The sequence below is a fragment of the Periophthalmus magnuspinnatus genome, chromosome 11, assembly GCF_009829125.3.
Source record: "Periophthalmus magnuspinnatus isolate fPerMag1 chromosome 11, fPerMag1.2.pri, whole genome shotgun sequence".
NCBI classification, from domain to species: Eukaryota; Metazoa; Chordata; class Actinopteri; order Gobiiformes; family Gobiidae; genus Periophthalmus; species Periophthalmus magnuspinnatus.
The window spans coordinates 565,735-593,393 of NC_047136.2; the positions used below are offsets into that span (position 1 = coordinate 565,735).

General features: G+C 43.8%; 1 protein-coding gene across 1 annotated transcript; it reads left to right on the forward strand.

Annotated features, from left to right (window-relative positions):
- Nucleotides 1-27,659, forward strand: khdrbs1b (KH domain containing, RNA binding, signal transduction associated 1b). Its single transcript, XM_033975595.2, has 9 exons — nucleotides 1-258; nucleotides 2,613-2,734; nucleotides 11,167-11,283; nucleotides 12,483-12,629; nucleotides 21,398-21,531; nucleotides 22,487-22,718; nucleotides 24,027-24,094; nucleotides 24,606-24,664; nucleotides 26,478-27,659. The coding sequence occupies exons 1-9, from the start codon at nucleotides 165-167 to the stop codon at nucleotides 26,582-26,584; spliced, it is 1,080 nt and encodes a 359-aa protein (XP_033831486.1). The 5' UTR covers nucleotides 1-164; the 3' UTR covers nucleotides 26,585-27,659.

Genomic DNA, 27,659 nt, shown 5'->3' on the forward strand with positions numbered 1-27,659 from the left:
CCAGAGCCGGAGCCAGAGCCGGAGCCCAGAGCCGGAGCCGCGGACGCAGGAGCCGCTCCACATGCGCCAAACAGGAGCCTCCTGCGCACACGGGACTAACCTTTTACTGCGGCTTTTCTCAACCTTTTTTTTGTTTTGTGGCTACGATCCGGTTTAAAGTGAAAATGGAGAACGGAGACAAATACCTCCCCGAGCTGCAGGCGGAGAAGGACACGCTGGACACGTCCTTTACGCACTCCATCAAACTTTTGACCGCAGGTAAAGTGCGCCTTTTGTCTTTGCGTCAGTGTGAAGGAGGCGCTGTGCAGAGAGACGTGTGTTTGTGCACGGGACGAGGGCTGTGGGCTGTCCCTTGTCCCCTGTCCCCTGTCCCCTGTCCCATACACCGCTGCTGTGTCGTGGACAGACGCGTTTGGAGAAAAGAGGAAAAAGACCAAGGGCCGAGCTCAGAGGCACAAGGCGCGGGTTTGACATGTGTCCACCTGTCCTAAAGATGCACCTGTCCTAAAGATGCACCTGTCCTAAAGATGCACCTGTCCTAAAGATGCACCTGTCCTAAAGATGCACCTGTCCTAAAGATGCACCTGTCCTAAAGATGCACCTGTCCTAAAGATGCACCTGTCCTAAAGATGCACCTGTCCTAAAGATGCACCTGTCCTAAAGATGCACCTGTCCAGAGGCTGCAGTAGTAAAGCAGCTTTAGCTAAATCTGCTACAAAACATCTTTTATTTTGTGAGATAAATGAGCCTGAGCCTGGTCCTGACAAAAAAACAAAACCAAAAACAATTAACTAAACTAAACTTCTCTGGTTTGAGTCTTTCACGTGTTTATTCCGGAGAGAATTGAGCCTCAGTGAAAAAGAACCTGGTGTTTAATGAGACTCTGGTCCTTTTCTGTGGCTCTGTGGGGTTGGACGCTGTGATTCTGTTTGAATGTGACGACTTTGAGCAGTTCTCTTCAAATAATTGTGTTTTTGTCCGTGTCGTTTGAATATTTAAGCAGAATGAGGAGGTGTCGAGCTTTAACGCACAAATAATGTGGTTTATTTGGAGAATCAAAGCTGCTCCATGTTCTGCTCCTGTAGATGTTCCACTGCGGCTCCAGAGCTTCTGTCTTGGTCTTTCTCAGTCGTTTATTCAAATGTTTCTGGTTTTTCTTCTTCGTGTGGGACGTCCAGTGTCGCCCGAGTCTTAAAAACCCAAATGTCAGCGTTAGTTTTTTAAAAGTGTGAGGCAGAGGCCGTGGAGTGTCCTCGTTGTGAGTAGAGCTCTGTTTTTAGCTTCTCCTGAAATAAAATGTTTTCTGTGGCTGTAGATTTTGCTGTTTTCGTTTTTGGAGAGTCAGAACACGTTAAAATCAAAAGTTAAACGACGTAAAAGAGCTTTTGTAAATGTGGAGTTTAATAATTCACCTTTAACCGTGTCCGTTTACGCCTCAGCTCCAAAAAGAACCCACTGTTTCTTCATCTAATCCTGACGGCGCTGAGTAATTATCCAAAAACCCCATGAACATAGATGTGTTTTCTGGTCTGCGTCTCGTCCTACACTTCCCAGAGTTCCCTGCTCGGCTCTGCAGCTGGTGCACTGTGGGTATCTGACATGTTTGCAGATCACACGCAGGAGCCGAGGCCAGAGTCTGACGAGAGGACGGAGCTGAGGAGGGTCACGGGGGACGACGCTGCTGCCAAACAGAACCACAAAAAACACATCTCCAGTTTGATGTTTGGGGTTTAAATGGTCAATCGCTACGGCAACGAGGCTAATTTTACATCATTTATAGAGAAAAGAGGTTATAGAGTGAACAGGAGAGCGTAGAATGTCCAGAGAAGAAGGTTTTTGTGTGTTTTTTGTGTGTTTTTTCGTGTCAAAGGTCGAGAGGAGTTGTGTTTCTGTTGTGTCGTTTTTCGTTTTGCAAAGTATAAATAAATAAATCAGGTTTAAATTACGAAATGATCCGTTTTGGAGACGTCACGCTGCGTTCATCAACTCGTTTATCTCGTGCAACTGAAATAAACACTCGAGACTAAACGGTTTGTCCTTGAACTTCGCGTTGCAACACTGTAATTTGTAAAGTGAGAGATTATAGAGCGAACAGGAGCTCAAGTGGTTTGTGTGTTTCTGTGTCAAAAGTCGAGAGTAGTTGTGTTTCTGTTGTGTGATCAGGTTTGTGTTGATGCTGTTTTTTGTTCTGCAAAGTTTTAAAAAAAAATCAGGTCTAAATGATGAAATGATCCGTTTTGGAGACGCCACGTTCATCGACACAAACACTTGAGTCTAAACGGCGAGCTCTTATTCTCCTGCTGCTCTTACACTTTACGTTGCAACACTGTAATTTCCCCCATTGTGAGACAAATAAACGTTTATCTGTTTAATAAATTCAACTGAACGATTGTGTAAATGATTTAAAAACATATTTGCTGTGATGTTTTAAACCTCGGGGCTTGTTCTCGTTTCAGTGATGTGATTTAGAACAAGATCAGAACAAGAGCCGCGTTTCAGATGTTGTTTTTTTTACCTTCTGTTCGTTTATCCGTCTGTACAAAGTCTGAAATCGTCTTAAATCATCTCCAGATTGACCGAATATTTACATTTTCTCATCTTTGTGTGTCTAGAAATCGACAGAATCCAGAAAGGCGAGACCAAAAAGGACTCGGAGACGTACTTGGACCTGTTCACCACAAAAAACATCAAACTCAAAGAACGAGTGCTCATACCGGTCAAACAGTACCCCAAGGTGAGCCGCCCCCGCCGCCGCCGCCCCCTCCTCCTCCTCCGTCACTTTACATTCCACACCTCCGCTCCCCCCACTGTCGCAGCGAATCCCTCTTGATTTAATTTATCCTTCTGCTGAGTTTCAATTACACAAAGCCACAGGGTTACTCGACAGTCTCAAATTACTCCTCAACGTCGCTCTGGTAATTACATCCAATATGGCGATGTTTTAAAATGTCACTAAATGGATCAAAATGTTAATGTTCGGACGATGGTTCCGTGTGGCGTTTGGGTTCAGTGGCTTTATTTGCGTTTGGCTAAATGGGTGTTCTCCAGTGGATCTATACCTGGCTCAGACGTGTCGCCGCATCGATCGGTCTGAAGTGGAGCCGCCGCTAAACTCCTCGCCGTGTGTTTAAACTTTAATGACCCTTGTGTCGTCTGTAATAAGGAAAACGTGTTTAAAACGGCTGGATTTGTGTGACGTCACCACAGCGTTCAGAAATCCACCAAGTGTCAGCTTTATTTTTTACATTATTCTCTCTGTTTTTGTCTGTAAAACCCCTCACCACACACTTTATACACTTTTCTCACACAGGCGTTAACATTTTCTCACATTTCTCCCTCGTTTAAACTCTCTCAAAGTTCAAACCTTCGTAGGCGTCTTTGTCGGTGCAGAACGTTTCATCGACATTGTGGGTTTTGTCGGGGGGGAAATAAATTGCAAACGTACAGCACTTCAAACTTATCAGGACTTAGCAACGCTGTCAATCAAACCTGTTGCTAACGCTAACAGGAGCGATGGCGCCTGATTTGTCTGTTATTAATGTTCAGATCTTGATTTACAGACACAATAGTGAAATAAAAACCCCAGGATCATGTAGAGGGTTAATACGAACATTTAAGACCAGAATGAGTCTGAAGCAGAATAATTCAATTTCAATTCAATTCATTTATTTTTGTAACGCCCAAAATCACAACAACAGTTGTCTGAAGGGCGTTCATGTTTTGGTTGATGGGGGAAACCGGAGTACCCGGAGGAAACCCATCCAGACACGAGGAGAAACATGAAAAACTCCACACAGAAAGGCCTGGTGACCCGGGGATCAACCAAACACACAAAAACACAAAAACACACAACACACAAAAACACAACAACACACAAAAACACAACAACACAAAAACACAACAACACACAAAAACACAACAACACACAAAAACAAAACAACAGGAAAAATCAGACAAAACAAGAAAAATCGGCCAGGCGAGGAGGAGGAGAGGGTCCATCTGTCATCGGGGCATCTGAAAGAGTTACACTCCACAGGGGGAGTGGGACAGGGGACAACATGTGAATAGCATTGCTGATGAGAAAATAGGACAAAGTAGAGGATAGTGCTCAGGTTGCCATACGTCCCCCAGCTAGTTACTCCTACTGCAGCTTATCTTATCCCGGGTTTTAATGTCCCTAACTCCCTCACTATGTAACCTGGTCTATACCGAAGAGGAAGGTTTTAAGCCTGGTCTTAAATACAGAGACTGTGGGGGCCTGTTTAACATCAGCAGGGAGTTGATTCCATAGCACAGGAGCTTGGTAACTGAATGCTCTCCCTCCCACTGTACTTTTGGACACTCTAGGAACCACTAATAGTCCTGCATTCTGAGAGCGGAGTGCTCTGTTTGGCTGGTACGGGACAATAGCATCTTGCAGATAGGATGGGGCCATACCGTTTAGGGCTTTGTATGTCAGGAGGAGGACTTTGAATTTGATTCTAAGCTCGACAGGAAGCCAGTGCAGATATTTTAGTACAGGACTGATGTGGTCTCTTCTTTTAGTTCCTGTTAGGACTCTGGCCGCTGCATTTTGGACCAACTGGAGGCTCCTTATAGTACTTTTGGGGCAGGCGGCAAGCAGGGAATTACAGTAATCAAGTCTGGAAGTAACAAATGCATGGATGAGTTTTTCAGCATCGTTTTTAGGTAAAATATTTCTAATTTTAGTTATATTTCGCAGGTGAAAGTATGCGGTTTTACAAGCTAGGTTTATATGGGCTGTGAATGAGAGATTTTGATCAAATAGGACTCCAAGATTTTTTACAGTAGGGCTAGAAGCTATATTCACATTGTCGAGTGAGAATATCTGGTCTGACAGAGAATCTCTTTGACCTTTGGGACCAACGACAATGACCTCTGTTTTTTCAGGATTTAAGAGCAGGTAATTCAAGGTCATCCAGGTTTTGATGTCCTTCACACAGGCACTGAGTTTATCTATTTGATCAGTCTGATTTGGTTTCATTGATAAGTACAGCTGAGTGTCATCAGCGTAGCAGTGAAAATTAATGCCATGTTTTCTGATAATGTTACCCAATGGCAACATATACAGAGTAAATAGGATTGGACCAAGCACAGATCCTTGTGGAACACCACAGGCTACTTTAGAACAGGGAGAGGTGCTCTGGTTTATACTAACAAACTGGTACCTATCTGATAGATAGGATTTAAACCATTTGAGGGCGGTCCCTCTGATTCCAATGTCACATTCTAACCTCTGCAGTAGAATGTTGTGATCAATGGTGTCAAACGCTGCACTGAGGTCCAGTAGGACCAGGACTGAAGCCAGCCCGTTATCAGCAGCTAGTAGTAAATCATTTGTTACTTTAAGCAGTGCAGTCTCTGTGCTGTGGTGAGCTCTGAATCCAGATTGAAATTTTTCAAATATATTATTGTCCTGCAGGTGGCGGCAGAGCTGTTTCACCACAACTCGTTCTAGAATTTTTGAGAGGAAGGGAAGATTAGAGATAGGTCTGTAGTTGACTAGTTCATCAGGATTTAGGTTAGGTTTTTTCAAAAGGGGTTTAATCACAGCATACTTAAAGGACTGAGGAACGTAGCCATTTTCTAACAACATATTTAATATGTTATGGATGGAATCTATTATTAGGGGGAGGGCTTCTTTGAGGAGTCTGATTGGAATAGGGTCGAGCAAACAGGTTGATGGTTTTGACGACATGATGACTGAGGTAATCTCCACCTCATCAACAGGAGTAAATTTATCTAATATTATTAGAGGATCCATGTGGGATATTACAGACTGGATTTGCTCAGAGCTGATTTTTGGAGTAGCTTTGTTAATTTTGTCTCTAATGGTTGTGATTTTGTAATCGAAGAATTGTAAATAAAAAAATTGTAAATTGGAGCAGGAAGTGCACACATGATCACTTCCTGTTTGTAACGCGGTGCTAGCATGTTAGCTGTGTCCATATATATAAACAGTTCTCTTAAAGTTGTGTTTGCTCCTTGTAGAAACACTGAGGTCGTTCTCTTTAAAAGCACAAACTAAATCTGTTAAATTCTCTTTTCTGTCACATTATCTTATTGTGAAGTTTGATACATCGCTGAAGTAAATACAGACGATAAATGATAATATTGAAACTCATTTGTTCCACTGACACAAAAAGAGCAGATTTAAACCACAAAAACTATTAAAAATCTACAAAATTGTTAAAAAATCATGAGCCGCAAGAAATAAACATCAGAAAGAGTCTTTTATTCAAACTTTGTCTGATACAGTCAAAAAATAATAAAGAAGCTACACGATGAATATTCACCCGAAAAATATAGTTTGATGTTTCACATCAGAACGATGAGTCGATAAAGTGATTTTCAGGACATTATCAGGACTTGTACATGTCACATTTTAGATCTGCACATTTATTTTAACATCAGGGGCTTAGTTCACAGGGAAATCTGATTATGATCTGATTATGATCTGATTATGATCTGATTTCTGAACATGATTTAAATGAGACACAAACGTCACAGTCTGAGGTGATTTTGCCGTTACATTCTCTGTAATTGTAATAGTTTGATAATTATCCAAACATCTGATCGTCACATTCTGAGCGTTTGTCACATTTTGAATAAGATCGTTCATCGTGATATTTCTCTGTATTGATACATCGAGGTTCAAACGACTTTATGTCACTAGTTTTACAGTAATAAAACATCAGGATGAGCTCAGTGAACGTTTATTTAATAATGTCTTACACTTTGCGTTTGTCAAAGCCTCTCAAAGCTCCACACTAGAGTCATGATTCATTCATTTCACTTGGTGATGGTCAGATACTATTGTAGCCACAGCTGCCCTGGGGCAGACTGACAGAAGCGAGGCTGCCAATCTGTGCCATCGGCCCCTCTGACCACCACCTATCATTCACACATACACCACTTTCATACTAGGCAATGTGGGTGAAGTGTCTTGCCCAAGGGCCCCGGGTTGGGACCAACACTCAACCCCTGAGCCACTGAACAGATGAATCGCAGAATGAAGCGATAATTAACCACAGAAGTGACTTATTCAAATCCAGTCGTATCAAAACTAAAATAACAAAAATCCTCCAACTACAGCAAAGAAAATCCACCCACGATGAGACGTATCGTGATAATTACTGTATTTAATGTTTTTTCACTATATTTTCTTTTAAAAATCTATATTTTTATGGGCCAATATTTATCATGTTACTTTTTCTTTGCACAAGTGGGAAATTTTTGATAATTTTTTTGTGATACAAAAACATTTAAGCCATAAAAGGCTGAATTAATAACTTATATCTTTTCAATATATATATAAAAAAATTTAATACTTTTTGGGGTCAGTATTTATTGTTTTACTTTTTCTTTGCACAATTGACATTTTGATCATTTTTTTTTTGAGATATGATAAGATTTAAGCTGTAAAACAATGAATGAATGAATTAATTAATAATTAACAAACAACTTTATAACTGTTTAGTAATTCAACTTAATAACAAACAAAAGAAACGACTTAAGTGTTTCTTTTTGTTTATTTACTGCAGCTCATATTTTTGTAGATTTAGGACAGTTTTTGTTGAATTTTCCTGCTTTATATCATCGACAACAAGTGTTAATATAAATGATAAACAAAAATATTTAAACTATCGACATCGTGATTTGTTATTGTGACAGATCTGCGATGAATATCAACCCCAAAAACATCGTTCCATCTTTAATTTTCTGAACATAAATGTATTTGCAGACAGTATTTTCTTTGTTAAATCATCTGAATTATAGATTTGACAGAATCGTGTTTATAAATTGTACAAAACTCTGAATTAAACTTGTAAATGACGTCGTCCCGGTCACTTCCTGTCTCACTCTGACTCTGGCGTCGTTCCATCTCGTTTTATTTCCTGTCGTGAGCTGCTTCAGGTGGTTTAAAAATGTTTTGGAGACTCTGCAGGAAAAACACGCAGCTGTGACGAAAAACACATGAAAAATAGTCCGGAGCTTGGAGCAAAATTTGAAAAAGATTTGACAAAAAAGTCTCGCACAATTAAGTTTTTAAAATGGACACGCGCCGCCTCTGGATCCAGGCGTTTGGTTTTAATCAGATCTGCTCCAAATGACGAGTTTAATGAGACTTGTTTAGATTCTAATATAAATTCTTGGGGGTTGTTCTGCTCTGACTTTGATCGAGTCGTGTAATGTACAAAACCTCATCAGAAATAATTGTGTTGTTATTAGTTTTGGGGGAAAAAGGCGTCGTTTTTGTCTCTAATGAATGAACCGAGAGTCTGGGTTTGTCAAAGTTTAAAATCACAGATATAATTATTCACTGACACGACTGGAAAAGAGACGTCAAACTCATTTTCACTCAGCAAAACGGTCCAGATGTGTGTGCGGCCGTTTAAATGTCAATAAATGTAAACAAATGTCACGTTAAATGAATATAACGACGTTTACACTTGTCACATGTTCAATAACTGCGTATTTTCTGATAAAGTGACATTTTTAAAGTATCTGGTCGGGACTCACTGCTCAGACTTTTACAGACTTTTAAATATCGGTCAGTTTGTTGTTTTTCTTGAAGGCTAACTTTAGCATACTTAGCATAGATCCTGCTCTTTCACCGCCGACCCGCCTCGTAACACAAAAAACACACAGGTTTTTCTCCTTGAAGCACAAACTCGTGTTCTTCTTTTTCAAACTGCCCTTCGTGCCGACAGTTTTCCTCTTTCTGAACATTTTGGGATCATTATTTACAAATATTTCTCAGTTCCACTTGTTGTAAAATCTCATTATTTTACGGTCATTGTATCGACTTATTTTAAAATGACAGTCACGCCTTTTAATTTACCTTCTCGCGGCCACTTAAAATGACTCGGTGGACGACATTTAGCCCCTGGGCCTTGAGTTTGACACATGTTTTAAAGATCCTTGTGCTTCAAATGTGAATAAGCCATTTTAGATTTGTTTTTGTGCAAAGTGTAAAAGTCTGAGTGATGTGATGTTCTCATGATTCAAAGCTTCACTGACACGATTCTCCACTGAACACGACCAAAACACGATTAACGATAAAATCACCACGATAATTAAAGCTGCTGAGACTTTAAAATGTTCTGTATGTGAATAATTAGGACCAGGTTCCATATTTAAACAGCTGTTATAGTTTTGTACTTTGTTAAATGTCAAAACGACAAAGATCCAGAAAAGATCATCAGGAGAAGTCACTTTTTTCCGCACTTCCTGGAAACGTAACGACGATTCTCACGATTATAGAAAATTATTATGAAACACTTTAGTCGTTAGTTTGCATCTGTAACGAGCCAGACGACTTATTTATTCACATTTTTACAGCTCAATTCTGATCATAGCCAAAAGATAAACAAACATTTTCCAGAAGTGCAAAGAAAAAGATGAAAGACACGATAAATATTGACCCAAAAATATAGTTCCGTCCTTCAGACAGAACGATAAGTCGATGCAGTGATTATCAGGACAGGCCTCGGGAGAGAATTTAGTCAAATAAACCAGAAAATAGAAAATACTCACGACTGATGGGTTTGTGCTTTGATATAAGTGAAAACAACAATGATCCAGAAGAAATCATCAGGTGAAGTCACTTTTTTCTGCACGTTCTCATGATTTAATGACGATTATCTTTGCTGGAGATTCACATGATTATAGAAAAAATGTCACAGGGACGATTATTATCTCCGTTTTTATCACGATAAACGATATTACTGCATCGTCCCTTTTCTGTACAAACTCCTCCTTGTTGGGTCTAGATAAAAAATAAAAAAAAAAGTCATAAATCCAACCTCCAACTGTTTATTGTGGCTTTGACAAACCTCAGACAAAACATTTAGATCCAGTTTTACACCATCATCTACATGTGTCAAACTCAAGGCCCACGGGCGAAATGTGGCCCGCCATATCAGGTTATGAGGTCCACGACGAGGTAAATTAAAAGGTCTGACTGTCTTAAAATGTCAGTTTATCAGGAGATACAGTTACATAGACATTTTTTTTTTTACATCTATGGAAAAACATGTGCAGTATTTGTAATTTGAGTAAAAAATACAGAAACGGTTAATTAACAAGTTGCAGTATTTGTATTTATTTTACGTCTGGCCCTTTGAGGGAAACCATTTTGCTGATGTGTTTGACGCCCTTGGTCTAGATGAATAAATAAATAAATAAATAATTAAAATGATCATAAATCCAACCCCCAGCTGTTTTTTTTTGCTTTGACAAACCCCATAGACAAAAGTATTTCGGTCTAGTATTAAGCTGTATTAAGTATTAAGTATTAAGTATTAATTATCTACATCACATGTGTCAAACTCAAGGCCCACGGGCGAAATGTGGCCCGCCATGTCGTTTCATGCGGCCCACAACGAGCTAAATGAAAAGGTTTGTGTTAAAATGTCAGTTTATTAGGAGATTTTTTTTTTATCTCTATGAAAACACATGTGCAGTATTTGTAAATGGAACAAGTAATAAACACAGAAAGTTTATGAACAAGTTTAAAAAGTCGTTCCTAATCACAGCGACTCACTGTTCGATATCTGATAAATGGGAAAATTATTTTTGAGGGTCAGTTTTTATCGTGGTGACTTTTTCTTTGTCCTTCTGGGAAACGTTTTGTTATTTTTTTTTGTCCTTTTATGAAGATTTGTAGAGTTGTAGACAGTTGAATAAATAAATAAAACACTTAATGAGTCACACAAGTTAATTGTTGCAGCTCGTGTTCATTAAAAATACTTCACATATACACGTTTTTTTGGGCGTTCGTGCTTTAGTTTGGTCGTGTCCGTGGCGTAAATTAGCTTCAATATTATCGTTTTCCTGTGGCGTTTTATCACTTTTCAAATTGTGTTTTCGTGACGGGTTTGTCTCTTTAGAATTTGAAGAGTTTATTTGCAAAAAACGATAAGTGTCGTTTGAAAAAGTCATGGGAGGTTTGTGCTTTACACTTTGTATAATAAGATTTTCTATTTTACTGCTTTCAAAATATAATTCCACCTTTTTGATCAAATAAATCCACTTTAGATGATTGTCTCATGTCTGTGGAACATGGAACAAAAAGAAAACGCACAGATGTTTTTGCTAATGCACTTTTTTAAACTATTTATTTTCTGTCTCTGTTTTCAGTTCAACTTCGTGGGGAAGATTCTGGGACCTCAGGGCAACACCATCAAACGTCTCCAGGAGGAAACTGGAGCCAAGATCTCAGTCCTGGGCAAAGGCTCCATGAGGGACAAGGCCAAGGTGTGTCCACAGGGGGCGCTGTCACAGGGGGCGCTGTCACAGGGGGCGCTGTCACAGGGGGCACATAGGGGGCGCTGTCACAGGGGGCGCTGTCACAGGGGGCGCTGTCACAGGGGGCGCTGTCACAGGGGGCGCACAGGGGGCGCTCTCACAGGGGGCGCTCTCACAGGGGGCGCTGTCACAGGGGGCGCTGTCACAGGGGGCGCTGTCACAGGGGGCGCTCTCACAGGGGGCGCTGTCACAGGGGGCGCTGTCACAGGGGGCGCTGTCACAGGGGGCGCTGTCACAGGGGGCGCTGTCACAGGGGGCACATAGGGGGCGCTCTCAAAGGGGGCGCTGTCACAGGGGGCACATAGGGGGCGCTCTCAAAGGGGGCGCTGTCACAGGGGCGCTCTCATAGGGGGCACTCTCAAAGGGGGCGCTGTCACAGGGGCGCTCTCACAGGGGGCACATAGGGGGCGCTCTCACAGGGGGCGCTGTCACAGGGGGCACATAGGGGGCGCTCTCATAGGGGGCGCTCTCACAGGGGGCACATAGGGGGCGCTCTCACAAATGTGTTTTTCTGCAGCTGGAGTTTGTGGGTTTGTCATAAGAGTGAAGGGTGGAGGCTGGAGCACCACCTTCTCCACCCCCAGTATCACACACAGCAGCACCAGCACCAACCTCACCGCCCCCACACTCACCACTACAAGCACCCCCACCACCACCAGCACCACCACATTCACTATCAGCACCACCACCACCATTCACCACCCACCTCCCACCAGTACCATCACATCCACCACCACCACCACCTCCACTACCAACCCCCAACACCCCCAACACCCCCAGTATACGCACCATCCCCAGGCACCAGCACCTCACCCCCAACACCACCCCCACACTCACCACCCCCAACACCACTCCCACCAACCTCACCCCCCCACACTCACCACTACAAGCACCCCCACCAGCACCACCACATTCACTATCAGCACCACCATCCCCATCACCAGCACCTCCATCACCCCCAGCACCACCCACAGAGCTGTGGAGCTGAAGGTCACAGGTTCTGTCAATACTTTGAATGTGATAAATGTTTTAAAGTTAATTTTTCTCAAACTCTTTTAAAAATCTCGTCACTGAGAAAAGAAAAGGGAAAATGGATTTTTGTCTGTAAATATGTTGCAGACGTTTTGACTCTCGTCTGTCGTTTTCAGGAGGAGGACTTGAGAAACGGCGGCGAGCCCAAATACGCCCACCTGTCGATGGAGCTGCACGTTTTTATCGAGGTGTTTGCCCCGGTGCCAGACGCCTACCTCCGGATGGCACACGCCATGGAGGAGGTCAAGAAGTTCCTGTTCCCGGTAAGATCCCACCTCATTCTACAGTTTTATCGGTTTGTTACGTCACAGCGACTCCAACAAATTTGTCATGATTTTATTGCAGATGTTTTGTTTTAAGTGTTTTTTTATCTCTGGTGTTTCTCAGACTTTTTACATTTGACTTTATCCAAACTTCAGCTTTGTGTTTCTTTTAACACCAAACACCACTGAGTTTTGCGTTTTGGACAGACATAAAGTTGGCATTTCAATTCAAGATCTGAGCGTTACAGACACACTGCATGTGCCTTTGAGCAAGACACAAAAAGCACAAAATAATCCAAGTATAATTAAAATTCCTTATGTACAGGTCCAAACCCACATGTTCTCCACTCTCGTCTTTAGACCTCACGTCGCTCTCATGTGGCCTGGCTGTGTGAATGTGCTCGTGTTGACTGGTTTTATCAGATAAAGTGAAGTTTGTTGAGATTTACACACGTTTGATAAAGACTCAGATCAGCCCCTGGGTTTGACTGGTGGGTAGAAGTACAGATTTAGTCATAATTCAAAGTAAAGTCTAATTTCTTTGTCAAACTGTGAGTTGAAAAATATGAAAGTCTCCAGAAGGATTTGGGCTGAACTGATCTGTCAGAGAAATGAGCCGGATCAGGTATCGGTTCAATTGTAACGATTCAGCCGATGTCCTGGTCGGGACTTTAGTTGGATTTAATCAGATTATTTACAGACCTGGAGCGTCTCGTAATATTTGAGCTTTTATTCATATGAAGCTGTTCTGTGTTCAGCTGCGACACGATCAGGTGAATCAGGATCTGTGAGTTTAGGGTCGATGTTTAAACTGGAAAAGCTGCAGATCGATGCGTCTCTAAAAAGGAGAGTTTCAAGAGTTTATGTTGTTCTGAGCGACGTACAGTGACCAAGATGATACACACTGGTTTAGTCCTGGTTTAGTCCTGGTTTAGTCCTGGTTCAGTCCTGGTTTAGTCCTGGTTTAGTCCTGGTTCAGTCCTGGTTTAGTCCTGGTTTAGTCCTGGTTCAGTCCTGGTTTAGTCCTGGTTCAGTCCTGGTTTAGTCCTTGTTTAGTCCTGGTTCAGTCCTGGTTTAGTCCTGGTTTAGTCCTGGTTCAGTCCTGGTTCAGTCCTGGTTTAGACCTGGTTTAGTCCTGGTTTAGACCTGGTTTAGTCCTGGTTTAGACCTGGTTTAGTCCTGGTTTAGTCCTGGTTCAGTCCTGGTTCAGTCCTGGTTCAGTCCTGGTTCAGTCCCGGTTTAGTCCCGGTTCAGTCCTGGTTTAGTCCTGGTTTAGTCCTGGTTTAGTCCTGGTTCAGTCCTGGTTTAGTCCCGGTTTAGTCCCGGTTTAGTCCTGGTTTAGTCCTGGTTCAGTCCTGGTTTAGTCCCGGTTTAGTCCCGGTTTAGTCCTGGTTTAGTTCTGTTCTGGGTGAGATCTCTTTATGAGGTGTTTTTAGTCTAAATCAAACTGTTCACACTGAAGTTTATGAACAGATTTAAAATATAAACAAAATATAAATTTCACATCATCAGAACAAAAAACAAACCTGCTCCTGAGTCTTTAAACAAACGTCTGTGACATCGTCTTTAAACGCCGCCGTCATCGGCCGCGTCCAGTGATGATGTTGGTTGTGTCAAGGTCATGATCGTCTGCTTTTGGGCTCAGTTTTTATCCTTTTATTTTTATCTAAATGATGAGCTGTGGAAGGTTAATAATGAATATTTTATCTGGCTCATTACTGAACAAACGTCTGAACTGTTTAACTCTGCTGTTTATTTACTGCAGCTCGTGATTTTTAACAATATGGTCGATTTAGAAAAGTTTTAGTGGTTTTAATCTGCTCTTGGGTTTTGTGGTAGAAATGAGTTTAAATATTATCGTCGTGTTTGCTCCTACAGATCATGATCATACGCTTGATTTTTATTTATTTATCTTTATTTATCCAGGAGAACCCAATGAGAGCACGAGCGCCCCGTTTAAACTATAACACAAGCAGAAACAAAACAAACAAAACACACAAAAGTCCATATAAAACATTAAAAACAGGAGCAGGTGTTTGTGTAAAAGTTTGTTACCAGATTATTAAATTTCGACTGAGTGTTTTCTCCTGTGTTGTTTCCCCTGAGGTCGCTCCTGTTAGCGTTAGCAACAGGTTTGATTGACAGCGTTGCTAAGCGCCCGCTCTCTGCTAAACCAGGGGTGTGGTCAGAAAGGGGCGTTACCTTGAACATCCTCGCTCTGGATTGGCTCTTTGGTTGTTTTGATACTCATGATCGGAATTGCAAATGTGGAACTGAACTCCAAATTAGCCGCTATATCTGCTAGCCTCGGTCTGTGGTCTCGACCATTTGCCCTCGTCTGCTCTGATAGTAGTGTGGTATTGTGTTGTAGTAGTGTGGTGTAGTAGTGTAGTGTGGTGTAGTAGTGCGGTGTAGTAGTGTGGTGTACTAGTGTGGTGTAGTAGTGTGGTGTAGTAGTGCGGTGTAGTAGCGTAGTAGTGTAGTGTAGTAGTGCGGTGTAGTAGTGCGGTGTAGTAGTGTGGTGTACTAGTGTGGTGTAGTAGTGCGGTGTAGTAGCGTAGTAGTGTAGTGTAGTAGTGCGGTGTAGTAGTGCGGTGTAGTAGTGTAGTGTAGTAGCGTAGTGTAGTTGTGTGGTGTAGTAGTGTAGTGTAGTGTAGTAGTGTGGTGTAGTTATATAGTGTAGTAGCGTAGTAGTGTAGTGGTGTAGTAGCGTAGAAGTGCGGAGTAGTTGTGTAGTGTAGTGTAGTAGCGTAGTAGTGCGGTGTAGTGTAGTAGTGTGGTGTAGTAGTGTGGTGTAGTGTAGTAGTGTGGTGTAGTGTAGTAGTGTGGTGTAGTTGTGTGGTGTAGTTGTGTAGTGTACTAGCGTAGTAGTGCGGTGTAGTTGTGTAGTAGTGTGGTGTAGTAGTGTGGTGTAGTCGTGTGGTAGTGCGGTGTAGTTGTGTAGTTATGTAGTTATGTAGTGTAGTAGTGTGGTGTAGTAGTGTAGTTGTGTGGTGTAGTAGTGCGGTATTGTAGCGTAGTAGTGTGGTGTAGTTGTGTAGTGTAGTAGCATAGTAGTGCAGTGTAGTAGTACGGTGTAGTTGTGTGGTATTGTAGCGTGGTAGTGCGGTGTAGTTGTGTAGTGTAGTGTAGTAGCATAGTAGTGTAGTGGTGTAGTAGTGCGGTGTAGTAGTGTGGTGTAGTAGTGTAGTGTAGTAGCGTGGTAGTGCGGTGTAGTTGTGTAGTGTGGTGTAGTAGAGTAGTTGTGTGGTGTAGTAGTGTGGTGTAGTAGTGTAGCGTGGTGTAGTAGTGCGGTGTAGTAGTGCGGTGTAGTAGTGCGGTGTAGTAGCGTGGTGTAGTAGCGTGGTGTAGTAGCGTGGTAGTGCGGTGTAGTAGCGTGGTAGTGCGGTGTAGTAGCGTGGTGTAGTAGCGTGGTAGTGCGGTGTAGTAGTGCGGTGTAGTAGTGCGGTGTAGTTGTGCGGTGTAGTAGTGCGGTGTAGTAGTGCGGTGTAGTTGTGTGGTGTAGTAGTGCGGTGTAGTAGTGCGGTGTAGTTGTGTGGTGTAGTAGTGCGGTGTAGTAGCGTGGTAGTGCGGTGTAGTAGCGTGGTGTAGTAGCGTGGTAGTGCGGTGTAGTTGTGCGGTGTAGTAGTGCGGTGTAGTAGTGCGGTGTAGTAGTGCGGTGTAGTAGTGCGGTGTAGTAGTGCGGTGTAGTTGTGCGGTGTAGTAGTGCGGTGTAGTTGTGCGGTGTAGTAGTGCGGTGTAGTAGTGCGGTGTAGTTGTGTGGTGTAGTAGTGCGGTGTAGTTGTGTGGTGTAGTAGTGCGGTGTAGTAGCGTGGTAGTGCGGTGTAGTAGCGTGGTGTAGTAGCGTGGTAGTGCGGTGTAGTTGTGCGGTGTAGTAGTGCGGTGTAGTAGTGCGGTGTAGTTGTGCGGTGTAGTAGTGCGGTGTAGTAGTGCGGTGTAGTTGTGCGGTGTAGTAGTGCGGTGTAGTAGTGCGGTGTAGTAGTGCGGTGTAGTAGTGTGGTGTAGTAGTGTGGTGTAGTAGTGTAGTGTAGTAGTGCACGGGGAGTGTGTATTTACCTTTGGGCTCGTCGCAGTCTGGGCACGTACCACAATCGGCTTAAGAGCGGGAATTGGGTCGCTTTCCCTGTGTCAGCGACATTCCACCTTGATCCCTGCGCCTCCCCGTCCGTCACAGCCTCTTTACCTCCGCATCATCATTCACCGAGCGACAACGAGACGTACGGCTCCTCCCAGACAGAAATGTGAAGAAATTCAGCCCACGCTCGCTCCTTTATTGGTTTTATGCTGAAGGATTGTTGACGTCGGGCCAGCGCTGTCTGCTGTCAGGCCTGTAGCGCTAACAAAGGCTCGAGCTAACGCAGGTGAGACTCTATACATTTTTAATTGGCGCGGCAGATTATTGTAGCGACGGAGCTGGATCAGAGGTGAAGAGGGGACCATTACCTCGGGACGGCGAAGAATTCTACAGGATTATTATTTTCAGGTGCATTGTGACGGTTTATGGAGACGTTAGCCGTGTTCTGTTTGCTAATGAAAATGAAAACAAAACATAAATCGTGACATATTTTTGTGGAACAGTCGATTTATGCGTTTTAAAGCCTCATTTATGTGTTTTATCTCAGAATATTCGTCACAGTTTAAGTGTGAGCGGTGGCTCTGATGTCGCGCTGGGGCGTTAGCGTTAGCGCTTCAGCCTCACAGCGACGCGTTCCCCGGTTTGTTCTGGACCGCGCTCGTTTCTGTCTTGTATAAGTTTTAATTAGGTGCTCCTGTTTCTTCTACCACCTTAGTTTAAATAAATAAACTTCCAATTAAATGTTTTATATTCAGTAAACAAACCGTGAGAACATAAAACTCCGGAGCGTTAAAACTTACTATGTCGTATAACAGTAATTCATCACATTTATTGAGCTGGTTTCATCTAAATCTACAGAGAAGTTTGAACCAGACGTTTTTCCTCACAGCGGATCAAATCAGACATCACGGACGATACAGATGTCGTTTATTCTCCTGTCAAAATTGAATAAAAAATAACCCACAATAGACGAAATCTGCGAAGTATCAGTCTTATTTTTTACATTATTCTTCTGTTTTTGTCTGTAAAACCCCTCACCACACACTTTATACACTTTTCTCACACAGGCGTTAACATTTTCTCACATTTCTCTCTCGTTTAAACTCTCTCAAAGTTCAAACCTTCGTCTGCGTCTTTGTCGGTGCAGAACGTTTCATCGACATTGTGGGTTTTGTCGGGGAGAAAACAAATTGCAAACGTACAGCACTTCAGAGTCACACTGAGATCCAACGTTTATGTAGATTTGACCCTCACATCTTGTTCTGTTCTTGATTTTGTGGTTTGTCGGTCACAGATTTAACGAGATTTAACTTTAGCTCGACTTTATTCAACAACTGAACTCATCTCGTCTGGTGCGCTCCTCAAATGTGCTGTAATGAAACAATAAGTAGGAACCAATATTATTAGAAAGAATTTAAATAATGAATCCAACATAATATAAAAAAATAATAATATAAAATATGTGAACAAGACCCCGAGATACTTGAACTCCTCCACTTGGGGCAGAGACTCTCCACCCGGAGAGAGCAAACCACCTTTTTCCAGTCGAGAACCATGGCCTTGGATTTGGAGGAGCTGATTCTCATCCCAGCCGCTTCACACTCGGCTGCAAACCGCCCCAGTGCTGCAGGTCCTGGCTCGAAGAAGCATCAGGACAACATCATCTGCAAACAGCAGAGATGAAATCCTGTGGTTCCCAAACCAGGCCCCCTCCGGCCCCTGACTGAGCCTAGAAATTCTGTCCATAAATATAATGAACAGAACCGGTGACAAAGGGCAGCCCTGGCGGAGTCCAACATGCACCGGGAACAGGTCTGACTTACTGCCGGCAATGCGAACACAGCTCCTGCTCCGGTCATACAGGGACCGGACAGCCCTTAGCAAAGAGCCCCGGACCCCATACTCCCAGAGCACCCCCCAAAGGACACCACGAGGGACACGGTCGAATGCCTTCTCCAGATCCACAAAACACATGTGGACTGGTTGGGCAAACTCCCATGAGCCCTCGAGGACCCGATGGAGAGTATAGAGCTGGTCCAGTGTTCCACGACCAGGACGAAAACCACACTGCTCCTCCTGAATCCGAGGTTCGACTATCGGTCGGATTCTCCTCTCCAGTACCCTGGAATAGACCTTACCGGGAAGGCTGAGGAGTGTGATTCCCCTGTAATTGGAACACACCCTCCGGTCCCCCTTCTTATACAGAGGGACCACCCCGGTCTGCCATTCCAGTGGTACTGTTCCCGACCGCCACGCGATGTTGCAGAGACGTGTCAGCCAAGACACACAACATCCAGAGACTTGAGGTACTCAGGACGGATCTCATCCACCCCCGGAGCCTTGCCACCGAGGAGCTTGCCAACCACCTCAGTGACTTCAGCCAGGGTGATGGACGAGTCCGCCTCTGGGTCCCCAGTTTCTGCTTCCTCCTCGGAAGACGTGACAGTGGGATTGAGGAGATCCTCAAAGTATTCCTTCCAGAGTAATAAACAAAATACTAATGACCCAAATAAATGTTAATACATAAAATAATATACGTCAAATTATTCAAAAGTTACATAAATTTGGCGCATTCTGTGCTGTACAGGAGACATGGCACATCCCTCAGCCAATCAGGACGCACGACACAATGGTCTACAGTCCAACAGCCAATCAGGACGCACGACACAATGGTCTACAGTCCAACAGCCAATCAGGACGCACGACACAATGCACGTTCATACTCTGGAAAAAAAAAACATGAAAAACTGCACAAAAAATCTGCGAAATAGCGAGACCATGAAAGGAGAACTGTGATATAGCGACGGAAAACTCTGTACATAAACAGACGTAGCTAACCTGCCATCCACCACGTTCCAAACAGGAAATGATCATGTGCGCACTTCCTGCTCCACATTAGCTGCTCTAACGTCACACTTACCGTAGTTTTCGGATCACAAATTGCACTTTTTTAGTTTGGCCGGGGGTGCGACTTATTCTCAGATTCGATTTATACATGAATTTATTTATTTTTTCTTCATTATTTTGCGTTTTTAGCTGGTGCGACTTGTGTTAATCCACTTCTTGGTACAGTTTGTGGTTCTGTTGTAGCTTCTTTGCATTCATCGCCTTTAGAAATAAAGTTGTTTGATTTCTGCTTCTTTTTTTTTTCGTGAACCCCAAAATGGAAACGCCGTGACCCCCAGAGACGTCCTCCTGTTCTTAATAACTCCGAGCTGCCGTGGCTTCGGAGGCGCTTCATTTGTCAGCTCCACTGCAGCTCCCCGAAACAAACCCAACGCACAAATGTGAGGATGTGTAACGACTCCATTTTACTCGTCTTAAACGTTCTGACGCCTTTTGTTCTTTCCCTTATTTCTCTTATTTAATGACTCCAAATCCGAGGAGATGATTAATCCCGGCTCGGCGCGACTGAACACGTGTCGGCCCCGCTCGTTAAATCGGACGCCGCTCTACCTTCCCCGGCTCACGTTCGTAATCAGTCAAAAGCCTCGTGTTTGCCAGTCTCCTCTGCAGATAAATTGAAACCTCTCGCTGCATATTCTAGTATCCAGCCATTTTCCAACCCGCCATCATTAAAACTCCCCCCTCCTCCTCCTCCTCGTCGTTCCTCACCCTCCTCCTTTTTCCACGGAGCCGATTTATGAAAAAGGATTGATTGGGTCACGGAGCGCCGGAGAAAAGGCAGGAGGATCTGTGCAGTGGGGATTTGTGCAGCTCAGACTGGCAGCTCCTCCTAATCCAGACCAACTTATTGTTTTTTTGCGGATAAAATGAGGCACGCGCTGATGCGGCGGCACACGGGCGAGTCGGGCGGCGGCACACGGGCGAGTTGAGCGGCGGCGTGCGGGTGAGACGGCACAGGGACAGATATCGCCCGCCTCCTCACATCCCGACTCCTCTGCGTTCTCTCAGTCGAGTCGAGGTTCTTGTACTCGTCCTTAAAGGTGTTTTTACTTAAAAAAACACAACAAGTTCATTTAAAACAGTTCAAATGTTTTCAGTTTGTAAAGAGCCGCTGTGACGCTGTTTTCTGATTTGTTTCCTCCTGTTTGTTTCCTGAAGTTGTGTTTTTTTGTTTCATTCACACAAACAAACTCTGCACATTTAGACTGAGTTCTTCTCTCAAACTGAAAAACACTCTGTTCCACCTTGTGATGTCATCATGTGGTGATACAGGAAGTGCTCCACTGTGTTTTTAAACTCCACACACCTTCATTTATAGAATCATTTGAATAATTTCAGATCATTGTATTTGTCGATCTTTCCTGAACAAAAGGAGCTGTTAACGTGAAAACTACCACTTGATGACATCACAAGGTTCTTCTCTAAACCCGTGCGTTCTAACACCTTTAAACTCCGTCTGTCTGTCTGCTGGTGGCACAGAGACCGCGACAGTGTCCTTGGGCAAGACACCTCCCCCCCCTCAGTGTGTGTGTGTGTGACTGTGTGTGTGACTGTGTGTGTGACTGTGTGTGACAGTGTGTGTGTTTCATTGACGTAAAGAGCTGTATAAAAATGTGACCTTGGTACTTTCCAGCCCCACACCCTCGACCCTCGACCCTTGACCTCTGCCCTCACGCTCAGAGTTTGGTTAAACCTGTTCTCTCTCATCTCTCCGGTTCTTCTCCTCTCGTTTTTGTCCCGTTCTCTTCTTCGTGTTCTCAAACCTTCGCTCCGTGTCTTTGTGCAGGACATGATGGATGAAATCTGTCAGGAGCAGTTCATGGAGATGGGCTACCTGAACGGAGGGCAGGAGCACGGGGCCCGGGGCCGCGGGGGCATGCCGGGGAGGGGCCGCGGAGTGCCCCCTGGAGCCGCACACAGGTGAGCCGTCGGGAGGGGGAGGAGCTGTGTGAGCGGGCAGAACGATGGACATGTACAGAGAGACTTTTGTGCTTTTTCATCAAACACAGATTTAGTTTTTGTTTTTAAGATAAATATTCACATTAACAATCAGTGAAAACGAAAAGATGGACCAATGGAAAAAGTGACGGCACCAAGGACGTCTCCAGTGTGTGTGGTGTGTGTGTTTTTGTGGTGTGTGTGTGTGTTTTTTTTCTTGCGTCGTCTCAGTTTGTCCTTCACTATTCAAAATATTTAAGAGTTTTCAAAGTTTCTCTTATCAAATCCATCCTGTCCATGTTTTATAAGTGAAACTATCTCTGTAAAACCCCAGAGTCTCTCCATTTCTGCACCGAGACACGACAATAACGACATTTATAAGAGTCGGACTGAATAAAGACGAACTGGGGACTATTTATATCATGACTGTGCTGTACAAAAAAAACTTGCCTTTCTCAGAGTAATTCAAAGTGTTTTAAAGAATAAAAGGACATTAAAATCACAATAAAGACATAAATAATCATCATAAAATAAAGAATAAAAGTCCTTTAGTCCTGGTTTAGACTAAACTAAACACAGGACACATGTGTGAAGTTCTTCCTGGTTCTAGTCCTGACCCGAGCAGCAGTGTTCTGGATGTTCTGGATGTTCTGGATGTTCTGGATGTTCTGGATGTTCTGGATGTTCTGGATGTTCTGGATGTTCTGTTCTGTCTCTCGTGTGGAGAGTCCAGGACGTTACAGTCGTCTAATCTTCTGGACACAAACGAGTCTGGTTTTGACAGTATAACTTTGATTTTTGATGTTTTTTAGTTGATAAAAAGCTTCAGATGTGACTGATCCTTTGTTTCGTCTAATGAATCACATTTGTGTCGTTGTTTTCGTCCTAAATGACTTTCTGGAGCCGCAGATGTTGAGTCATGTGACTCTGTCCTCAGGGGTCGGGGGATGCCTCCGCGAGGAGCAGCCAGAGGAGGAGTGAGCCGTGGCGGCCCCGCCAGAGGAGGTGCGGGGCGGGGGGCGCCGGCGGGACGGGGAGCGCCCGCCGCGCCCGCCAGAGGAACGGCCGCTCCCAGGGCCAGGCCCCCCGCCGCCGGACCCCCGCAAAGGATGGCACCGCCCCCTCATCAGCACACGACCGCCGCCGCCACCGACAACTACGAGGACTATGTGAGTACTGCGCCGCTGTTCAGAGGCGTTAGCAGCGACTTTAGCACATTTTTGACCTGAAAGTGACCTCAGTGTGCACTGCCCCTAGTGGCCACTGCAATGTCAAGTAGTTGGTGACATCACGGAAAGCTGTTTTGCTCAGGGTCATGTGTTTCTGATTTCTTTCTACAAACGGGGAGGAGTGGACACCTCTTAGACCAATCAGAGCGTTCCTTACACCTTTAGACTCCGCCTCCAACAAAATTTACCGCAGTTTCTCATAGACTTTACGAAAAAAAATATTAAAACTTATAGATATTAATTAGCATGTAGCAGGTTAGCGTGTAGCTGGTTAGCATGTAGCGGGTTAGCGTGTAGCTGGTTAGCATGTAGCTGGTTAGCATGTAGCTGTTAGCCTGTAGCTGTTAGCCTCCGTGTTGCCCTTGAACTTTCAATATTTAAATCTTTTGAAAAGTCTTGGGGAAATACACATTTTCCTTGTGAACCTGAGCGTCTGTTTAAATGTGACTGTGGGCGGAGTTTAGGTGGTTAGTCACATTTTAAGGACTTTTTTGAGCTTTCTGTCAAGTTGAACGCTCCGTCATCAGAAACGTGTGAAAAGTGTTAAATATGTTACGTTTCATAGTTAATTCTCCACAGACGTATAATCCACTTATTTTTATACAAAGTGTTTTTTATTCAAACTTTCGTCGGCTCAGAATAAAGATTTGTGTTTGGTGAATGTTGAAGTTCGAGCTCTGAGTCGACTCTAATCTCCTCCTGTGTTTGTCTCCCTCTCTCTGTCTTTCTTTTTCTCTGCTTTTCTCTCTCTCGCTCTTTCTTTCTCCCTCTTCTTTGTCTTTCCTTCTCTTTATCTCTCTTTTTCTTCCCCTCTCCTGCCCTCCCTCTCTATTTCTTTCTCTTTCTTCTGCTCTCCCTCTCTTTTTTCTTTCTCTCTCTCTTTCTTCTTCCCTCTCTTTTTCTTCCTTTCTCTCCCCACTCTCTCCCTCTTTCTCTTCCCCTCTCTATTTCTTAATTTTTCCCCCTCCCTCTCTCTTTCTCTCTCTCTTTCCTTCTCCCCCTCACCTTCTCCTTTTCCATCTCTTCCTTTCTCTCCGTCCCTCTCTCTCCCTCCCTCCTTCCCTCTCTCTTCCTCTCTCCCTCCCTCTCTTCTCTCTCTCTTCCTCTCCCTCCCTCTCTTCTCCCTCTCTCCCTCCCTCCCTCCCTCCCTCCCTCCCTCTCTCCCTCCCTCCTTCCCTCTCTCTTCCTCTCTCCCTCCCTCTCTTCTCTCTCTCTTCCTCTCTCTCCCTCTCTTCTCTCTCTCCTCAGGGTTATGATGACAGTTACACAGATTCCTGCTACGAGTCGTACGACAACTACTACAGCCAGCCCCAGGCGTGAGTCACACTGCCCCGCCCCCTCACCTGCCCCGCCCCTCACCTGCCCCGCCCCTCACCTGCCCCGCCCCTCACCTGCCCCGCCCCTCACCTGCCCCGCCCCTCACCTGCCCCGCCTCTACAGTTTAAATCTCATCATTTAGACAAAAATATAACACAAATCTGACCCAAAGACATGATTCTGTCTTTCACATTTGAACTGATCAGTCGATATAATTTATTGATCTGTGCTGATCCTCCACCTGACACAAACTGCACCGTCAGGTCTCTGCTCCGACTCTAAAATGTGATTTAAAATCTGAAGTGGAGGAAGCGGCGCAGAGACGTCTGGAGAGTTTATTTAGAGACTGAGGCGCAGCTTTGATCTCACGAGCCAATCATCATCCTCCACCTCCTCCACCTCCTCCACCTCCTCCTCCACCTCCTCCACCTCCTCCACCTCCTCCACCTCCTCCACCTCTCTCAACATCAAACATGATCAATCTGAGCTGCTCTTATTTCTGACCCGCAGAGATTCAGAGTACTATGACTACAGCCACGGCGACGCCACGGAGCCGTATGACTCTTACGGTGAGTGTGGCTCATACGGAGCCGTATGACTCTAATACTACTCACGTTCCTCTGTTTAAAGTACTGTACTTAAGTAAACATGTGAGGTATCTGTACTTTACATTTTTAACTTTTGATTGATTCAGTTGTTTCTGTTGAACAAAATTCAGCTCAAATCTTTATCAAAATCTCCACATTTGAAGCTTCATGAGACTCAAAATACTTTTACTTTTTACTCTTTAAGTACATTTTTAAACAGACACTTTAATAGTTTTATTTAAGTAAAAGTATCACATGAAAAAATCTACTTAAGTAAAAGTACAGACAGCAGAGCAAAAAAAAAAGTAGCCAAGGCAGATTTATCTGAGCAGAGTCATTCAGTGTTTTACAGAATAAAAGAATAAAAGACATTAAATTCACAAAACAAGAAATGAAAACATAAATAAGGGAAGAGGCAGAATAAAACTCTTTCAGTCACAGCAGAGTCTGGATTTAAACATCGTCAGAGTCGAGGTCTGAGTCACATCTACAGGGAGAGAGAGAGAGAGAGAGAGAGAGAGAGAGAGAGAGAGAGAGAGAGAGAGAGAGAGAGAGAGAGAGAGAGAGAGAGAGAGAGAGAGAGAGAGAGAGAGAGAGAGAGAGAGAGAGAGAGAGAGAGAGAGAGAGAGAGAGAGAGAGAGAGAGAGAGAGAGAGAGAGAGAGAGAGAGAGAGAGAGAGAGAGAGAGAGAGAGAGAGAGAGAGAGAGAGAGAGAGAGAGAGAGAGAGAGAGAGAGAGAGAGAGAGAGAGAGAGAGAGAGAGAGAGAGAGAGAGAGAGAGAGAGAGAGAGAGAGAGAGAGAGAGAGAGAGAGAGAGAGAGAGAGAGAGAGAGAGAGAGAGAGAGAGAGAGAGAGAGAGAGAGAGAGAGAGATTTAAACTGAACAAAACTGAAACACAGGACACTTCAGTCGTCCAACTGAAGACAAAAGGATAAGTCTGAGTCTGGTTTTATTTACGTTCTACAATGTTTTTAGATGTAAAAAGCTGCAGATGTTACTGATTTTCTGTGTCTGTTAAAGTTCAAGTCTGAGTCCATTTTTACCTCTAGATTTCTGTCCTGAGTTGAAGGTTTTAGAGAGAGAGACTGGAGGTGACGCTGACACTTTCTCTATGTTTCTCTTGAGTCTTGTCTGAGTTTATCTGGACAAAGTTGTTTTTCCTCCACACACTGATCTGTTGATGCAGTGAATCCACTGGTCCATATTCACCTGCTGCAGTGAGACATAGATCTGACTCGTCTGCAGAGTTGTGTGTGACACATTATTGTTGTGTATTAACTGTCCTAACAGCAGCATGTAGAGACTGAACAACAGGGGCCCCAGGACTGACCCCTGGGGCACCCCACAGGTCAGGGACATTTCATCTGAGACACATTTTGACACAAACTGAGGACTGAGTCTAAACGCTCCTGGATTTTTATATTAAAAAAAGAGCAACAAATTTGAATTTTCAGGGTAGAATTTCTTTATTTTGCATTTACGAGCCTCAAAAAAGTTTCTGAGGTTCACAAAAATAATTCGTTGTAATGTTTATAATATTTATGTAGATACTGTTTTCATTTGCCAAATTCCTTTTGATTTTTCACTTTTTATGATATTTTTTTCAGACTAATCCCAAAGTCACATTACGTCGCACTTTTCTTCTTTCTGGAATCTAAAAACTCTGTGTTTAAAAACATTTAAAGTTTCTATTCTGACCTTTTGACCTTTAAGTGAAGAAAGTCGATTAAAAATGTATAAAACTTAAACCTTTAGTCTGACTCCTCGTTCTCCGCCGTTCGTCTCGTTTGTCTCCAGGTCAGGACGGCTGGAACGGCACCCAGAGGACCACCCCCGGAAAGGCCCCGCCCCCTTCCAGAGGAGCCAAGGCGCCGTACAGGGAGCACCCGTACCGGCAGTACTGAGGCCCGGACCGCGCCCGCCGCCCGCTCCGCCCGTCCACGCGGCAGCGCTCGCTTTAAGCAGCTCGACAAAAGTAATTGTCAGTTTTGTCTTTGGTTTGATCTTTTCCTACTTTCGGACTGAGAGCGAGACTCGGGAACTCAACACCGGAACTGTTTTCTGTGAGATCTGACCTTTGACCCCTCCCCGTCCATCGCTCCCCCTCCCACACCCATGAACCAAAGCGGCTTGAAGTGGGTAGAGGACGAGCGGGTGTCCTTTTCGTTTCTTTACTAGTTTTTCTTTTCCTTTTCGTTCTTGCTGTTCTCCCTTTTTAACCCTCTGGCTTTTTTGCAATGTTGATCGTTCTTTTCTAACTGTTGGGAGTCCGACTTTTTAGTGGAAGTAGATCTTGTAAAATGAACCAATTTAAAATGTTCTAATGTTAATACTAAGAAAATGTTGAGGGTCAGTTGCAGATTCCCACTTAGGCTACATTTCAAAATTCTGTTAATATAGCGTCAAATAAAATAAATATTAAACTTTAACTGTAAAATAAAACAAAAACGAAGCTTAAACGATTAATGTACATTCTTTGACAATGTCTTTCTTTTAAATAGATTTAAAACAAATTGATTTAGCTGCAGTCTTCAATATTTGTTACTGTTTGTAGAGTTTTGAAATATAGCCCAAATAGACACTGTTGAGATGGACTGTCCTCAAATCCTCCATTTGTTTCACTGTAAAATCTTAACACTCTTGTTTGTAAAAGCACATGGCTCTGCTCAAACCCTCAGGTCTTTAATGGGACCTGGTGTTAAACTGCGGCTCAGGTCTTTAATGGGACCTGGTGTTAAACTGCGGCTCAGGTCTTTAATGGGACCTGGTGTTAAACTGCATGCACCAAACTCCACAAAAGGATTGGGACAAAAATCTCCACATGGGTCTTCTCTTTCCACAGAGAAGGGATCCTGCAGCTCAGTCCTGTACATATTTAAAACATTTTAACTGTAATGATTCTAGTCTGTGTGCCCTCTCCATTAAAATGCATCATGTGTAAGCTTGCCTAAATAGGTGACTAAATCTGTCCAAAAATGT